A 19,590-nucleotide genomic window follows, 5' to 3' on the forward strand; every position below is an offset into this window, starting at 1 on the left:
CAAAGGAAAAAGTATGTTGGTGTAGCTCGGGCTAGATTATGCTGCAAGTTCGAAGTTCAGAAGAACCTAAAATTTGATCTTCTACAGTCCAACATTAGATTGTTTCTTCAGTGAGCACAATGATGTTCGTTTTGATCCTCCGGTAGTTTGGGTGACAGTTACAGCATCAGTGTTTATTGAAAAGTGTCTGGAGGATCCATACAAAGCAATGTACAAAGTGTATTTTTCTTACTAACCTTGACCATACATTTTGCACAGATGGAAAACATCAGTGTCAACACCAATGGCATTAAGATTTGAATCCTCCTTTGTAGTCATATTTTTCCTCTGCGGTTCAGTTCATCTCCTTCTAGATGACCTAGCTGCTGTTCCTTTGGATAAAAGTTAAAACAACACCATCAATGTCCTCCTTGTGACTTAGCTCTTCTGAAACCACATCAGGCAGTGTGATGTGAGCAGCTCCTTGTGTCACTCCAACACTCATGGAGCTTATTTTGCCTACAGCTGACCTGTGGTGATCTGTGGCCAAATTAAATTTGGACAGTTGCCACCTTAGGGAGGGCAGTTAATGTCATAAATCTGGACAGGTCCTCTCCTCTCAGGATCCAGGTCAGGGAGAGAGCATTGTGCATTCACTAGAGAAAGAAAGCTCAGAGACAAAAGCAAGTGAATTCCTCTCTTTTAATTTAACATGCACTTCACTAAATTTTCTCCCACAGGCCGCAAGCCAACACAAGCCTACTTGAAAAAAAAACATCCAGATCAAAGCCTGTGGTGACAGTGAGGGAAGGTGATGATGAAGAGTTTTTTGGGTCAACTTCAAATGAATGGTTATAATTCTAAAAACAATATACAAGTAGCTGTTCAGGTTGTTCAAATTTTTTTTTCTTATACACATACAAAATAGATGGTGCTATCAAACTGAGGTTTAATACATTGGTTGTCAACTGGTTTTGCTTCAGGATCCAGTTAAATTGGAAATCATGTGGCGACCCAACCCAGTACCAAACCTCTATTTATTTTTACCTTGGGTATTTTTGAGGGCATCTCACAACTTGTGCATATTGGCATTGCCTAATTTGACTAGTTTCTTCCAAGTGAACAATGACAGTGAAGGAATTTGCACAAAAATGCCTTAGAGTTTAATTGGATGCAAAGCCTTTGATGTCAGCATCAAACGCCTTCTGGTGTCCATAATCATAACAGACCTGCAACAAATTTTTGTATCACGACCCACCAGTTGAAAATCACTGGTTTAATACATTCACCTTAAATGATGCTTTGGTGTCATCTTAACAGAGACCATACAAAGCTAATGTAGCTGCTAAATGACGTTCCAGACAAAAGCCTATGCTCCGAGAGAGATGAGTACTGCAGAGACCCTGCCTCCACAAGTTCATCCCAGAACAAGAGCAGGGGCATGGCAGCGACAGGCACTCAAACAAGTAATGCCAGCAACAGAACACAAATAAAATGCCCAAAATCAATAATTAACTTTTCCTAGTCAACAAAACTGATCAATATTTTCTGTAGAAAAACAGATGATTTGCAGCAGATGTTTATTTCTTATGTGCACTATTAATAATAGCGCCTTCTCGTTAACATTTTTAATATTGTGAAAACATAAAAATTGTGAGGAATATGGACTTTCATGAGGGTGAGGCCTGTATGACCATGATGGGAGGGAGAAAACCATCACTGTGAGCATCGGCAAACATATACCACAATACTTATATACACAATACCCAGCAGTGAAGACGACTACTGGAGGAACTACAATAGGAAACACAATTGGAATCAGAACCATTGGAAGGAATCTAATTATGGTGAAGATTGCTGGGGAAGTGCTGTCGGTGGATGGGAAGATTAATCGACTAAGTACAATCACAGAGAGGGGGGTGACTTCAGGGTATCAGAAATCCACAATCAGTCAAAATGGAATATCAGGACAAGCAAAGACAAACTAATCTTAATCCTCTTAGTTATCATTATATTGATTGTCTTTGGTACTGTCCTTCGACTTGGACTGTCCCGATAACTCAAATGTCTTTTCAGTATTTGCAGATGTAAAAGAGTTTAATAATCATGCCACATGAGCATTGCTCTGAATGAAAAAATAGTAGTTATGGGTTTCGTGTGATCACTTTCACAGTGATGGGCTGAAAGAAATGAGAAATCAGCATTAATTATTTGTAGACAATTTTTTTTAAAAGTATTTTATTGTGCATATACAGTGGTGGCAAAAAATATTGGCAGCCTTGGTAAATATGAGCAAAGGCGGCTGTGAAAAATAAAATCTGCATTGGTTATCTTTTTGATAGTTCATTAAAACAATTCACAAAAATCTAACATTTAATTGCAGTAAAACAATTGGAGGAGGGTAAATATCTCATTAATGAATACATATTTTTCTCCAAAACACGCTGGCCACAATTATTGGTACCCCTAGAAATTCCTACCAGTAAAATACATCAGAAGTATATTCCCATATTTATTTTTCCATTTTTAGTGCACCTGAGTGACTAGGAACATGAAATTGTTCAGCCATGACTTCCTGTTCCCTTTACAAAAAGCTTCACTACGATGCTGCGCTGCTAAGCGCTACGGGGGACAACTCTAGCTGTGAACCGAGCTGAAATAGTGTGTGTAACACGTCAATGAACATTGACCAGAATTTATAGCCTCGGCTGATGTAATCATTAGATGCACCTGCGGCCAGGCTATAAATGGATACGTCACCAGGTGTCGTCAAACTCTTTTTTCAGAGCGATTCTGTTTCTGTGTGTTTCACAAACCCTGTCAAAACTTTCTTTCCTCTGTTAGGAGTTAGAATCAGTTAGGCAGTGTGCAGTGAACGTTGTTCTCTTTTCTCTTCTGTTTAGAAAATATTATATAGGCCTATATATATTTCTAAAAAGAAAGAAAAAAAATAGAGAATGACTGAAAGCCGCAAACGGTGCGTGTTCCCCTATTCTCGCTCTATAGCTGAAGACGACACACATCAGTTTTTGCTGTTTGTTTGGGGGTGAGAGCAGCTGCTCTTGCGTTGCAGCAGGGCGGGTGCGAGCACTGCGATTTGCTTTAACAGGCAGAGTGCATCGTGTTCGCCTCGCTTGCTTCCGGGAGTCAGCACTCACGAAAAAAAAAAAAAAGATCGTCTTGCATGGATTTGGTTGAGGAGCAAGAGACGGGTTGTTCCCTTTCTCTCACTTTCTCCCCAAATCCAGCTGGTCCTTCACATGATCTCGAAGCGCGTTCCGACGCTTCTCGGACCATGAGGTGGATCGCGATTCTCTTCCCGCCTCCGAGCTTTCCGTCCGCGATAGGAAATCTACAGAGGAATTGCTCGATGTTGTTACTCGTGCGGTTGCCAGATTGGACTGGCCACACGAAAAAGAGACCCCCAAACGCTCCAAATTAGGGGATAGATTTTATCTTCCAGTCTAAGAAAGGGAACGCCTCATGGGTCCCTTCCCTTCTTTGATAACCTCCATGAAGAGCTTTCCGCTCATGGAGAACCCCTAAAATAAAAATTAAAAATAAAAAATAAAAAGAATTATATATATATATATATATATATATATATATATATATATATATATATATATATATATATATATATATATATATATATATTTTTTTTTTTTTTCTTGCCGTGTTCACATACCCTTGACGTCATTATATTTGACTATCGTGGGTGCTGAGGCACAGGGGTATTCAGTGATGCCGCCGGTCGAAGAGACGCTTGCGGGCTATCTCTTGCCGGGCTCGGCATCGTCACTTAAGAAGCCCTCTCTCCCCTCAAAGCCTTGTTGGACAACCTCCACTTTAGTGGGAAGGGCTTATCAAGCAGCAGGTCAGGCTGGTGCTACTCTGCACACTATGCTGTTTTACAGGCGCCTGGACGACCTGAGTGTGGGTTCTGCGACAAGCCTCAGACCCGCCTCGGTCCTGACTGAAGGGAGGCTCAAAAGCAAAGCGTGGTGAGTCGTGCTTCTCCTCCCAGGGATTGGGGACAGTCTCGCCGCCCTCGCCAGCCCCCGAAGCAAGACCTCAGGACTATAAATTCTAGTAAGAGAAAACCCTGACGGTCTTGCGCCTAGATTAGGGGGTAGCTCCCCTCGGGACGGGGCGCATGCTTCACTTCACCCCTCCCGGTACCCCCTCGAAGCCCCTCCATTCCCGCCACCTCTTGGTGTTTCGGGTTGCAGAGGCTTCCGTCAAAATTGGGTGTTTTCGCGGTTCCTGCATTTTATTCAGGACGCGAAACACTCGACAACCCCTCAACAGGAAGTGTTAAAATATAATACCCATCTCAGAGATCCTGGCAGCTTGGAAACTTCTGCCGGATATATTCTTTTCTGTGGGTCTTATAAGGGCGTCAGGATTTAATTCACTCGTTGCTTTTCCGTGTTTCAACGGCGTGTTCTCACAACCGTGAACCGGATTTCTTTTTATGTAAAAACAAAAAAACTCAATCTCCTGGTTAAAGGGGCCATGGTATGTGTTCCCCTTCCAGAGAGAGAGTTAGGTTATTACACTAAATACTTCCTGTTTCCCATGGAGGGTGAGGGGTGGCATCTGGCTTAGATCTTAAAGCTTGAACTACCCATGGGTGTTCAAGTCCAAGATGATGCCTGTCAAGACGGTCATGTCTCAAGCCCTACAACTCGTTTGGCTAGTCACCATCGATCTTATGATGCACTTCTATACTTCATTTAGAAGTTCTGCCACAACATGGAAAGTTCCTGAGGTTCAATTCCGGAGGCGAAGTCTTCCAAGGTCAGGTTCTTTCACTCAGCCTAGCCCTTTTTACCCGCACATTCACAATGCATGAAGTAGCGCTGGCTCCTTGCGACTCCGGGGCAATCTGCATTCTGAATTATGTAGACGACTGGCTGATCCTAGCGCAGTTCCAGGAACTGGCAGTTCAGCACAGGGACATTCATCTTAGCTCATCTGTTTCTCTGGGGTTGAGGCTCAACGCCAAGAAAAGAGTCCTCTCTCCCACTCAGAACACTGTCTATCGGGGCATCATATGGAGTTCAATCACAATGCGGGCACAACTGTCTCCCGCTAGGATTGAGTCCATTCAGATCACCCTGAGCAAAGTCAGGCTAGGTCAAGGTTGCACTGTTATCAGTATCAACGATTTCCAGGTCTCAGGGCGACCGCGTCCACGGTGATCCCTCTGGACCTTCTGCTCATGAGGCCGTTTTTGTTGTGGCCAAAAGCCAGGGGATTTCTTCCAAGGGCCAAAACCCCTAGGCTAAACGTGCCTCAGGCTTCGTTCCCTTTCTATGTGGTTCAGACCCCGGTTTTCTGCCTTGGGTCCCACTCTAGGTGCGTCTTGTTGTTGCAGACTGCTAACGACAGACGCCTCCCTGACGGGCGGGGTAGCGGCCTTAAGTGGTCGTCCAGCTTAAGGGGATATGAGGGTCGTCAGCTCGGTTGTCACAGTCACTGTCTCGGGTTGATGGCTGTATTTCTGGCCCTGAAATACCTCCTCCTGAGGCTGCCATGTCTTGGTGGGGGTGGACAATACAGCGGTAGCCTCTTACACAAATCATCAAGGAGACCCACGTTCTTGTCAGCTGTATTTCTGACACGTCGGATTCTCCTTAGGGCCCAGGGTAAGCTCCTGTCACTCAGGTCAGTTATATCCCTGGATGCCCGTATACGGGAGCAGATTTACGGTCCAGACAGAAAATACCAACGGGGGAGTTAAGAACTCCACCCTAAGGTAGTAGTTGCCCAGAGTTCGCCAGCAAGGGTTTTTGCCTCTTACTGATAGCACTGCGCTGGCCGAACAGGGCTTGGTTCTCAGATCTAATCTCTTCCCTCGACGGCTCGCCTTCGGTGATTCCGAACAGGAAGGATCTTCTACCTCAGGCACAGGGCAATATTTCATCCCTGCCCCGAATTGTGGAATCTTTCATGTTTGGCCCCTAAGGGTACCAACTGAGGGACACAGGGCTTTCTCCTGAGGTTATCGAGACCTTTTTAAATGCCGGGCTTTTTTTTGGAAAACATCAGTGTCAACACCAATGGCAATAAGATGGAACAAGTTTGGGTGAGATCTTAGGGCAGAAGAGGACTTCTTCGCCTCTATGAATAGCGCCCCCTTGGGTCTGGACGTTAAGACACATACATGACCCAGAATGCGTCTATATGCATTTCTTTCCCCGGTTTCTCTGCTCTCGGTAGTCTTGGCGATGTTCACCAGCAAGGGTCTTGCCTCCTATTAATGGCGCTGCGCTGGCCGAACAGGATATGTTTCTCGGAGCTAATTCCTCTCCTCGACGGCTCGCCTTGGGCGATCCCGAACAGGGAGGAGCTTCTCATCCTTGGCCCGAATTGTGAAACCTTTCATGTCTGGCCCCTAAGGGTACCAAATGAGGTTCACAGGGTTTTCTCTTGAGATTATCGAGACCATTTCAAGTGCTAGGGCTCCCTCCACTTGGAACTGATCTGGGTAGATTTTACAGGGCAGAAGAGGACCTCTTCGCCTCTGTTGATAGCGCAATGTCTCCTCTACTTCTCCCCGAGTCGCCCAGTCCCCCACCCCCCCACCCCCCCCTCGGGAGGGGCTGATCGTAGTAACGCATACATAGCACAGATGCGCCTGCATGCGTTTCCTTCTACTAAAGTTCTTATTACAGAACCAGCTTACTGCCAGTTTGCTTCAGTTCTGGATTTTCTGTAGAAAGAACTGTCAGCAGGCACTTGCCTCACCACTGCCAGGTTCTATGTGGCCACTGCAGTTTGCCACGGCTTGGTGGGCGGGGTGCCCTCAAAGAGGCATCCTCATTATTGCCCGGGCCTACGAGGCGCGCGGTCAAGCTTCGCCAGTAGGTTTTAGGGCGCACTCTACCAGAGGGCTCTCCTCCTCTAAAACCTTGGCTAGAGGTCTTCCTCCGCAGCAAGTTTGTGATGCGGCAGGTTGTCCTCTCCGCACACATTCATTAGATTTTTATAGTTTGGATGTTTTGCCACTCCGGGCTCTTATGCCCTTGAGTCGACATCTCAAGCTCATGTCTGGACAAGTTTGTGATGCGGCAGGCTGGTCCTCTCCGCTCACATTCATCAGTTTTTATGACAAGTTTGTGTTGCGATAGGGTACACACACTATTTCAGCTCGGTTCACAGCTAGAGTTGTTCCCCCGTAGCGCTTAGCAGTGCAGCATCATAGTGAAGCTTTTTTCAGGGAACAAGGGTTACACATGTAACCCCAGATGTTTCACAGGGGTATAAATATAAGGTAAAACACAGGCCAAATTCCATTAATCATCAATCACAGTAGGCTAGACTAAAGAATAAACTTCTGATATGTGGCAAAAGGTTGTTGAGCTTCACAAAATGGGAAGTGGCAATAAGAAAATAGCCAAAGCATTGAGAATGCCCATTTCCACCTCAGGGCAATAATTAACAAGTTCCAATCAACTGGAGATCTTAAGAATCAGTTTGGAAAAGGACGTGTGTCTATATTGTCTCCAGGTCTCACATTAAGGAGGGTGGTTCAAGAGGCCAAAGATTCTCCAAGGACCACAGCTGGAAAATTGCAGAAATTAGTTGGGTCTTGTGGTCAGAAAGTCTCAAAAAACATGAGACATCACCACAAGTTATTTGGGAGGGTTTCAAGAAAAAAGTCTGCTCTCATCCAACAACAAACTCAAGCATCTTCAGTTTTCCAGACACTTCTGGAACTTCAAATACGACCAGCTTCTATGGTCAGATGAAACAAAAAAAAGGAGTTCTCAGCAAACAGGAGAGATGGGTTTGGCATACTCAGAGATGAAGTACCCAATTCCCATGGTTAAATGTGGTGCAGGATCTTTAATGATGTGGGGCTGTTTTTCTGCCAGAGGTCCTGAAAATCTTGATCAGATACATGGCATCACAGACTCTATTAAATACCAACAGATACAACATCTAAACTTGGCTGCCTCTGGCAGAAAGCATACAACTGGATCTTCCAGCAGGACAATGATCCAAAACAAACATCAAAATGAAAACAAAAATGGTTCAATGACCAAAAAAATCAAGAATCTGCCATGGCCATACCAGTCCCCTGACATGAAACAAATATAAAATGTGTGGGGTGAACTGAAGAGGAGAGTCCACCAGCATGGACCTCTGAATTTGAAGGATCTGTAGAGATTCTGTATAGAGTAATGGCCTCAGATCCCTTGCCAACCTCATTAAGCATTATAAGAGAAGACTCAAGAGCTGTTATCTTGGCAAAGGAAGGTTGCAAAAACTATTGAATAAAAGTGTGCCAATAATTCTGGCCAATGCATTTGAGAGGAAAAAATTGTTATTCAATAATGAGATATTTACCCTGTTTCAATTGTTTTAATTAAAGTGAGATATTTTAGATTTTTTGGAATGAAAGATCAAAAGGATAAACAAAGCTGATTTTATTTTTCACAGCCTTATTTGCTCATATTTACCAAGGGTTCCTATATTTTTGGCCAAAACTGTAAATAAAGTAATTTTCTAAATAGACCATTTGAATGCTGTGGTGTTGTGAGCTGTACTGGAATCAGTCATGGAGTAGAATATTACCTTGCTGCAATAAGGACATTCTCCAAATACAATATTGAAGCTTTGTCGACTGGTGGGCAGACCTCTCAGCCACTGCAGTAACAAATAGATCAGAAAAGGATTTAAATGTGATACAAACATTAAATAAATAGTTCACCCAAAAATCACTCTCTCTCACTCACTCACTCACTCACGCACTCACGCACTCACTCACGCACTCACGACTCACGCACTCACTAACATTGGGTTTTCATGTTTTATGAGAACTCTCCATAGACATAATTTATTTTATACTGTACAAACTTTATATTCTGTCCCCTATCCTTAACCTAACCTCACAGAAAACTTTCTGCATTTTTACATAAAAAAACAACAAAAAAACAGTTTTAGTATGATTTATAAGCTGTTTTCCTCATGGGGACAGACTGATTGTCCCCACAAAGTCAAACATTTCAGGTCTTACTATCCTTGTGGGGACATTCGGGCCCCACAACGTAGGGAATACATGCTCACATGCTCACAGACACGCACGCACACGTTGTAATAAATATTGCAGACCATCTATTAAATACAATAGCAGTGGATGGTGCCTCACTTTACAGCTTAAAAAAAGGACCCAAAATATTATAATATGTATTCTGAAGGTATAACAATTTTTGTATTCAATAAAAAAAGAGAAAGTAACTTTTCAGTTAAAATTGTGTTGTCTGTTCCTTGTTCATGTTTAGCGCTAAACACTAGTTCTCAAGTAAACATACCACAGTGAACAAGCCTCTCTTATAGCGCTAATGAACGCACAATGTACGTTAAGGTTGTAACTGAAAAATGACTGATTTTGTGATTTCTCACCAAAACCTATTGCCTACCTTCAAAAGACTCTGTATATAATAATAATAATAATAATTCCTTACATTTATATAGAGCTTTTCTAGGCACTCAAAACGCTTTATGTAGTTGCAGGGGAATCTCTGCATCCACCACCAGTGGTCAGCATCTACCTGGATGATGCGACAGCAGCTATTGTGTGCCAGAACACCCACTACACACCAGCTATTGGTGGCAATATGATGCAGGAGATGGATGGACTACATTTATGATGCTTTGCTTTAACCCTTAAATGCATACATTGCGTCTTTAGTGACCCAGGACCTCAGTCCACCTTCTGTACCTCATCAATGTTTTGGAGTTGTGCCGCACCTAGTATTCCTCAATTTTCTCTTATAAATATTGAAAAAAAAAAAAAATATATATATATATATATATATATATATATATATATATATATAATAACTTATGTACCAAAGGTTTGTATTTTCATTAGAGACCCTAGGTATGTAATGGAGTCTGGGGTTTTTTGCACTTCCATAAATCATAAAATTTCATTGCCTGCCCAGTCGCGGTGAGCAGTGAGATGGCAAGTAGAGAGAGCAGGTCAGTCAAGAGCAGAGAGCCAATCATAACAGTGGGCGTGTACTGTCAAGTCTAAATTGAGAAGCAGCACCAATACCAAGGGTCAGAATAAGGGTGGAAAATGATCATGTTTTACAAATATTCACTAATATTATAAGTGAACTTCAAGGAATATTAAAATAATAATAAAAAGGCAAGTGAGATACCATCCACTGCCATTGTATTGAATAGACAGCCTGTGACATTTTTGTTTTCCTCGTAAGACAGAAAGTCATATGGGTTTGGAATGACATAACAGTAAATTATTATTATTATTATTTTTTTTATATATATTTTATTATTTTCAGAATGTTTCAGAACTATTCCTTTAACAAGTTGAAATTGTAAGGTATTTCCAAAAATGCTTAGTGTTTATTGGTCTTTAACAATCTCGATATTTTAAGGGAAGAAAAGTCAATGATAAACGTTTGAGTAATTTTCGATATTTAGCTTGTGTTCTACATCTAGATGATCAGGTGCTTGATGCTAAAAATGGAAGTAGTTTGGGAAAGTTATACACGCCTAGCTAACTGAATCACAGTCATGAAATCAGCAAGTTAGGAAGTATTAGCTCGTCAGCAGCTATCTAGCCTTGCTGTCATGTAAACCAGTAATGAGGCTAGGTAGCCCTAGATACAGTAGCTATCCGGTTAATATAAAATTGTTGTGTACCGAACAAGACAGCAACTCTGGCATCAACACCATTTGCTTTTTATGTACTACGTACCATTTATGTTTTTTAAGATCCATAGTGCTGTCATGTCCACTCATTTTTTGACACAGGCAAGAGGCAAGAAAGTGTTTCAGTGGAAGTAATGACTTTTAGGCTATAGCAATTACATCATGTATGGGTTTACATAGCTGAGGCCATAACCAGGAAGAAAATTTTATGACTGAGAAGGGTCCAACATCTACTGAAGATGATGAAATTGTGGCAAAAAGAGGTTACACACCTTATGTAATATTAAATCGTAAACTAAGTATACTTCTTGAAGGAATGCATTTCCTTCCCCAATAATGGCCATATCGCCCAGCCCTATTCAAGGGTCAGAGTTTCTGATTGCCAAGTCTTAAAGCTCTTACCTCATAAAGGCAGACCTGATGAAAAGGCTGGCCACAGCGTGGGTCATTGCAGACCTGATCTGGAATGGCTGACTCAAGCCGATAAGAGTAGCAGATGCCACACTCAACACTGAAACTCTTGAGTACATAAAAAAAAAAAAAAGAAGAGGGGTAGTTCACTCAAAAATGAAAATGTTGTCATCATATATTGACCCTCAGTATAAATGAAAGTGAATGGTGACTGAGGCTAACATTCTGCTTAACATCTTTTGTGGAAGAAAGTCATTCTGGTTTATAACAACATGAGGGTGAGTAAAATATTTGTAATTTAACTATAATTGCAATAAAACTGGTGAATTATTATTTCATTTATTATTTCTTCTGATATAAAATTCTGCATTTGTAATTCACTCCCCTAGCTTTTTGAGGGTCTGTAGTGTGTGGTGGCTCATGTTTGTTTCAGGTGGACTTATGAACTCTATATGTGCTTGGCCTCCACTTCACAGAATCCTGTCTTAGCAAGAAGACTCAGCCAGGCTGGATAATTGTTATACATCCCCCATTCTCACTTTTCTGCTCTCTTCTCCTCCACTGTATGTTTACATATTGCTGTTCAGATAATTAGAGGCTTATTTTCCCTGAGCAATCCATTAAAATGATTGAAGATAGCATTTTAACATCTGGTCAAGTAAACTTTTCTCGCTTCAGAATGTTAATGATGGTCAAGCATTAATCTGCAGTACAGACTGTGAATAAACACTGCGCCCTTTCAACCTGCAAGCTGAAAGAGAGAAAGCATTTTTTTTTAAATGCAGACAGGAAAAAAAAAAAGATAAATGGTGGAGCTATGATTAAACAGCTCTTGATAGTGCTGAAGATTCTGCCACCTTTGTTATTGTAATGATCTTATCTGTAAACAACCCAATTAAAGGAAATTCATACCCACTTCTCCCGATGATACAAATATAAATAGAAAAGCAGCAAAAAACACTTGCGAGCTTTAAATGTGATGGCACTGTAGAACTAATTGTAAGTGGCAGCGTATGAGATGAAAATTTGCAACGTACAGATTTTTCGTGGGTGGTAGGCGATGGAAATTCTATCTCCAACACATCCTTCATATTCTGTAGGACACTGCAGTCAGGGTTCCTATGTGGAGGGGAGGAAATCAAACCTCCATACTTTAATTAAACGCATACAATGAAGCTGTGATGGTATAATGAATACAGTTGAACAATTACTGTCCACAAAATCCATCATATCACTGCATGAATATACGTTCTGTGCCAATGACATCCCCACTGTGTGGTTTAAGGAATTCTGATTAATTTAACACTATATTAAAGATATCCATTGAAAAAATTTTAATAAATAAATACCTGTGGCATGCATAGGAAAGAGCAAATTTGCAATAAACCACATAAAAAAAGTAGTTGCTAAGGCAAAAAGTCCTAGCAACTACTATTTTGAAGGTGGTCAATGAGAAGCCAATATCTGTGTCATGTTTTATGATGGGAAAACAGAAATCCTTACCATAAGTGCATATTGGCATTCAACTTGTTCCTTAGGGGTGTGACCACTGCAAAACGCAAGCAACTGTAGAATTATTAACACACTTTTTTTTAACAGATGAATTTCCATTACTTTTCAATTACTACTCCATCCAGTTGTTTGTGATTTCTGTATACAGTAATAATAATAACAATACAAAAAAATCAATTTCAGATCCATTGGCTAATGAACCATTAAGGGAATAAATAGTTCACCCAAAAAGTATCATTCTCTCATCATTTACTTCTGCCATCTTAAACTCATATGACTGTCTTTCTTATGCAATAACACAAGTGCTTGACACATGCACCGACCACATATACATGCACACTATAGTTTTGGGCCCATATCCCATATATTTGTTTTATATTTCCTGATTTTTCAAGGTTTTCCTATGCCAAAACAGTATTGGTTAAGCCAAAATATATAAAAATAGAGTGAAAAATTTAAAAAATAATATATATATAATAATATATATTTGTAGTAGCAATACACGCTGGACTTCATAATCTTTGCAAACCAATGGGGGACAAAAATGCCATCAACATAAACCATACTAATCAATCTGCATGGCAAAAACAAGCCTGAGGGAGAGTTCTATATGAAGGCAAGAACAGTGCTCATCCCCCCTAATGTATCCAAGCAGTTTCAATTAACTCTACCTCATCTCTCATTCAGTGTTCCTAACCTGATCGCAGAGACCTGACAGACAATGCAACGCTGCGTCATTTCTTACCCCTAATCTCTATTCTCTCTAAGAAATGCCACAGCAGAGCGGCGAAAGAGCCGGGCACTTCCTACTGTGACAAACAGTCTGACAGAAAGGGAAATATTCAAATAATTCATATAAATCGTGCTCATCATGGCTGTTCCACCCGAGAGATCAATCTGGCATGAACGTGATAGCCGCACTCTCTGTTTGTCATTTGTAAATGCAAAAAGCAATATTTCTGTCTGACCCCACGCTCGTAGGGTCCGTGACTGCCACAGTCTTGACTATTGAAGTGTGGATTTAATATCAATGAATAACATTGCTAGGCAACCGACAACGTGTTCTGTGTACCACTGTCAGCCAAGCATGACCTTGGATTTAAAGAAACAATCACGGCGGCTTAAATAGTGCAAACTGACCTCCATTCCGGCACCATCTCACTCTAAATCTAAAAGCACATTGCGTCGCAAACATATTGTGGGCTGTCAACTTGGCTGGTCCTGCTGTAGCAATCCTGTCTAAATGCAGTAAAGCATTTACAACATGCACGTTTATGAACAGAGGTAATTGAAAAACAAGAGCATGTGAGGGAGGTGTGAGTTTCTTACATCTAAGCTGCCTCTCAGATATAGAAAGTAGTATTATAAGCTGTATGAAGATATACAGAGAGATTTGCAGATATGGTAAATGCCTACCGTGTTCAGCCCCAAGCAAGCAACACTCCGGCAGCATTTTCGGGTGTCTAGGATCAATTTGTACCTTTATTGAGACATTGTTTCCTGGGGAAGAGCAGTGACATGGAAGCACAGTTGCCTTAATATCATGGAAAATGATTGCAGATATGCATAGTTTGAAAGGATGACAGGAAATGGGGTGATTGCAAATAATGAGATTTAAATGTCGTAATATGAATGTAATGCAACAAGAGTTAACAAGAAGAATGGCTCAATCCAGTTACCGATAGCTATCCTCCTCATGGAGTCTGCTTTAGTGGCTTTTTCCGGTTCCAACACCCACGTCTGCTCATCTATCTCATCCAAAACCATCCAGAACTCGGACAAAGCTTCCACGTTTAACAGGAACTGACTGTGGACATGAGCCAAAGAGCTCTGGATGTCGAAGAAAGAGCAATTGATCAGTCATAGTAAAACATACAGTAAATCGGTAATTTCCTGCTTTTGTGTTTTGTATGCGAGTTTGACCAATTGTAAATATGAAAAAAGGATTCAAATACTGACCAAAACATTCAATAGTTTAGCACTAAATGAAAATATGCAATGCTCACTTCACCATGTTGTATATACAATATTCATCGTGAGCATTCAGATTAAGACTCTTATTTTCAAAGCTTTCTTGCAGCACTGATTAACATGGTTACAGAGTGAAAAATTCCATATTTTCCACAATCAACGAGCACTAGAATGGATCGGGAAACCGTTTTGTGTAGCTTTTTTTTCAGGACCATCCAAGTGTTTGAAAAAGATATGAAGTCAAAAATTTTAGATTTAAATACAGGAAAATATGTAGAAATGGTAAAAATATAAAAGCTCTTTGATAGAAAAAAATGTGTTGTCGACTCTCAAAGGTATGTACACTCACTTAGCATTTTATTAGGAACACATGTACACCTACTTATTCAAACATTTATCTAATCAGCCAATCGTTTGGCAGCAGTGCAATGCATAAAATAATGCAGATATGGGTCAGGAGCTTTAGTTAATGTTCACATCAACCACATCAACCAGTTTCTAGAGTTTACTTAGAAAGGTGCAAAAACAACAACAACAACAAAAACATCCAATGTGTGGCAGTTCTGCGGACAGAAATGGAGAATGGCCAGACTGGTTTGAGCTGACAGAAAGGCTACGGTAACTCAGATAACCACTCTAAATTTATAGTGAGCAGAATAGCATCTGAAAATGCACAACATGTCGAACCTTGAGGCAGATGGGCAACAACAGCAGAATACCACATTGGTAACTTTATTAGGACTATAGTGTTCCTGATAAAGTGCTAAGTGAGTGTAGATGCTAGAAAAAGCATTCTTTTAAATTGTACAGCTCTTGATATGCCAGAACAGCAGAGTTTTTTTTTTTTATTATTGCCATTGGCTGGGTTCTTAAATAACTACTGAACATTTCTGCATATGGAAGATGTTGATACTGTCCACATGTCTGGTTTCATATCACTGGTTTATACAAACTCTTCGGGCCTCTGCCATCATAATTTGGGAAGGACAAAAGAAAACATTCCCACTGAAGTCATGCCAAATCTTCATCAACTACCGGTCAACAAACCACTGATTAAAGCACCAACCATGAGTAAATTCAAATATAAAAAGTGACAGAACAGAAAAAAGATACTCACACATCAGCAAACAAGAAAAATCCAGCAAAAGCATTTGATCACAGAGAACCACAGACAAGCCATCTACGGTTCAGCATAACAGCTTCCTCTAATTCTAACATACACAATCACAGTAGGCCTCTGTTTCCTTTCGAGCTGTCCAGTGGTGAGGCATGGCTAATGGTTTGAGTATGGCCACTCATAAATCACAGCCGATGATTGACAGCGTATGGGGTTTGGCCCCGTTTCACTCCGTGCTGTCAGAGTAAAGGAGCGCAGGTCGCCCGTGCCGCTCTGACCTCAGACCCACTCTCCTCGCTTTCCACCCAGCTGTCAAGTCAAGGTCTTTAATCTCAGCACAGAATCAGAACGCTTTAGTCTGGACACCAGATCCTCTACGCTTAAGCCAAAACCAGCAGTTTATTTTTTAGTGCAGCTCAAGAAGACTGTGGCATATTTAGTGTCAAAGAGAAGGCAAAACAGACCAAAATAAATAAATAAATAAAAACTTGAAATTTTATCTGTGTGATAGTGTGTCATAAAAACCCAAACTTTTGAATGTCTAAAATTATGCTACTGAACGCGATGAAGTCCCCAAGTACTGCTAAAGGTCAACTTTCTGATAGCAATTCACAGCATGGACTAGATGATGATGGAACAGATATTTTCATTATTATTTCAAATTTAAGGGTGAACACAGTAATATTCTTGATTACGTTGCGCTAACACTTATTGATGTAGATGCAGCATCACACAAAAAAAATAAAAATTCAAATACTGATGATATCTTATAAATGCACCATTGATTTAGACCATTTGCACTGCCTGAAGTCAACGGAAGCCACAACCTATTGTAGAAAATTTAAACATTCTTGGAAGGTTAGTGAAACTTGGCAAATGCCTATCCTGATACAAAAATAACCCAATTAACACGTTCGACCCTGAAACAATTGAGAATATTACACCAAAAAAAAAAAAAAAACTGTACAGTATGTCTATATAAACACACACACAGTGAATATTTCTTGGTCAGTGTACTTTTTGGTGATCTGAAGTAAAAATTGCTGAATATTTGATCCTAAACTGTTAAATCATACTTGTCAACTGTAATGGTATACCACTTTAACACCTCAACCACATCTCAGATGATTTAGAGAGACAGAACTGCCTGTATTTAGAAGATGATATTCTTGTGTTTTTATTTTTTCATATAATTTGTGTGTGCTGATGTTGATTATGTGCTTGATTCTCTGATACGTTTCCATACATGTTAAATTGGAGAGCGCAGAGGAAGAGCTGAATGGAGCAGCCAAAGCTGGTAATTGAACACAACAAAACAAACCAAATGACTTCTGTTTTTTAGACCGTAGCAGCACGAAGGCAAAGCATATGTAGACAGCAATTATAGAGAGAGAGAGAGAGAGAGAGAGAGAGAGAGAGAGAAACACAGAATAGAGCAACAAAAACAATGCAGTAATCTGAATGAGGAAAAACTGTGTTAGACAAGGATTTGAGATCTAGCAGACCACATTAATGCGAATGAGCTTTTTCTAACGTCACACAGGATGAGATATTCCGACATAGGATGGAGAGCATGAACCAAATATGATGGGTCATTGTGCCAATACAGCGCACGCAATTTAGCATTGCACAGGTGCAAAGACAAAGCAATTATTTATCAATTCATGCCGGTTGTGTGATTATAGTTATGCTTTTATTTAAATATATGGTGCTGCCAATATATCCTCATAATTGAATTTCCATGTCCAAGAAATGTGGAATGGCACAATGGATTCATCCTCAGTGAGGTGACAGCATGCTTACTGTTCTGTTAATTCTACCAATTAGGTTCCTCCTCATAATGTTCAATGGTGCATTTTCAGTTATTTAGTCGGTGAACAAGTGTCAAGTAAATAAATCTTTAATTGGACGCGTAACATTTTGTATTCCTTAATGTTCATTGTCTATAATTTTGAAGGACCCATCATATAGAGCAGCAAAGCTAGGTTTAACAGATTTACTACCATGTTATTTTGGATATAGTATCTTGGTACTACCATGCAATTCTTTTAAATTCCACGGAGCACAATATACCATGAATATGGTAATCATTCAGTACCACTGTACAGTGAACGGACAGTTATCATTAAATATTTTTGGAAAGTTGACATGTGGTGTGACATGCTATACTCCACCTAAAATCATAAAAAAACAGCACTCTTGAATCATTATTATGCATGCAGCTTTTTGACCTCATATTGAGCCAACATAGATATTTTTAAACATTTATTTGTCACACAGTAGAACAGTGAAGGTGATTTAAAAGAGGAAAAACTGGTGACCAGTTACACAGCATTAGATGTACACTTTCATGCAGCAGATGCTTTTATCCAGAGCAACTTACAAATGAAGAACAAGGAATTAAATGTTACCCTACAGTCTTGATGTTGATTAAAAAAAGACCTTAGACGCGTTACGTGTCAACTGCACATATATTAAAGAACCATGGTATTACCATCTGAAACCACTCTACCATGGTGCCACTAAAGTACTTTTTTGTAAAAGTTCTAAAGGTCAAATTTTGAGAGAGGTTGTGTAGTTAAAATCTAAATGTTATTAAATAGTTTCCATGATTTTTACAAGTTTTGGTATACTGTAACTTTATTTAAAAATAGGTTGAGTGGTTAAATTCAGGCATGAGCATTGTGTCTCTCTCTGCACTCCAGGAATCTGGCCGGGTGGCTGGATGAGAGTAAATCCCGCTGAGACACACCTGCACTGCTGTGTCCGCCACCAAACAAAGAGCACACCATGCCAAATCTGCTGATCCATATTATGCATTACTCACAAACTCACTGACTCCACACGCGTACACACGTACACACACACACACACACACACACACACACACACACACACACACACACACACACACACACACACACACACACACACTCGCACGCGCAACTTCAGCCCCACACTGAACAGCGCAGGTAATCATAACTCATTCAAATGTATGTGAGAGGCAGGTAGACAGGCCTTTCTCTTCCCTGAACAGAGGAAATGCATCAAGACATCAGCAGCACAGCAGGGCTTTAACCAACAGAAGGCTGCAGTGTGCTGAGCTGGTCTTCTCTGTCAGAGAGCCATGTTTCACTGCCATCCCTCACCCAACACAACGCAGAACCCTCCCGTAACTCGCACCACTGCTGTGCAATATGCCAAGTTGCTTTCATCCACCTCAAATTAATTACAGCAAACGTATGACTGAAGAGGAGCCTGTTTTTCAGAGGAGGTGAAAACAGAGGACGATGATAAAAAGAAAATATCAGTGAAAAATGGGTCTCGCTTTTAATTGTTATACGTAAGAGGAAACTTGTCGAGGCTCATTAGAGGGCGCTTACATATGTAGCTTTCCAGATCGCCATCCTGTCAGTTTATTTGGCACAGTTTGAGCCTTTGTGAGCGCTGTTATTGTTTTTATGGAAGAAACATCAAAGCGACAATACAACACAGAACACCTTTCATCAACAAAATGCACCTTCAAATGCCAAAAAAACTTTGGTAATTAAAATAATTGTACTTCAGTTGTTCTTTTTTAAATCAAGAGGCCATTTCAGTGGATAAAGTGATAAAAAAGCCAGATCATCTTTAAATAACTTAAAAAAATAGGTAATATAAAAATAGCTTTTTTAAAAGTTTTACAGTGAGGAGGACGGTGTACCTGTGATGTCCATGTAATGACCAATGGAACAGGAAGATCTGCAGAAAAGTCTGGGGCCTCCGCTGGATACTGACAACAGAGTAAAATAAAAGAGAATCAAGTCAATTTTGGTTTATTGTCATTCCAGCCATTAAAAAGTATACAGTGGAATGAAATGTTGTTGAAATGTTCACCAAGTCTGTAGTTACAGCCGGACAAG

At 40.5% G+C, this 19,590-nt stretch overlaps 1 protein-coding gene across 1 annotated transcript in view; it reads right to left on the minus strand.

The window, feature by feature from the left end:
* Positions 1 to 685: 685 nt before the first annotated feature.
* The window catches only part of LOC127660975 (E3 ubiquitin-protein ligase FANCL-like), a 29,952-nt gene continuing 11,047 nt past the window's right edge, over positions 686 to 19,590 (minus strand). Inside the window, exons 7-14 of the mRNA XM_052151488.1 lie at positions 19,392 to 19,460; positions 14,280 to 14,430; positions 14,017 to 14,100; positions 12,592 to 12,637; positions 12,126 to 12,207; positions 11,080 to 11,196; positions 8,569 to 8,640; positions 686 to 2,159 (exon numbers count right to left, since the gene is read on the minus strand). Of these exons, the coding sequence (XP_052007448.1) occupies positions 2,124 to 2,159; positions 8,569 to 8,640; positions 11,080 to 11,196; positions 12,126 to 12,207; positions 12,592 to 12,637; positions 14,017 to 14,100; positions 14,280 to 14,430; positions 19,392 to 19,460 (657 nt within the window). The 3' untranslated portion in view covers positions 686 to 2,123. The remainder of the gene's footprint in view (positions 2,160 to 8,568; positions 8,641 to 11,079; positions 11,197 to 12,125; positions 12,208 to 12,591; positions 12,638 to 14,016; positions 14,101 to 14,279; positions 14,431 to 19,391; positions 19,461 to 19,590) is intronic.

Source organism: Xyrauchen texanus, chromosome 20, assembly GCF_025860055.1.
Source record: "Xyrauchen texanus isolate HMW12.3.18 chromosome 20, RBS_HiC_50CHRs, whole genome shotgun sequence".
Lineage (NCBI taxonomy): Eukaryota > Metazoa > Chordata > Actinopteri > Cypriniformes > Catostomidae > Xyrauchen > Xyrauchen texanus.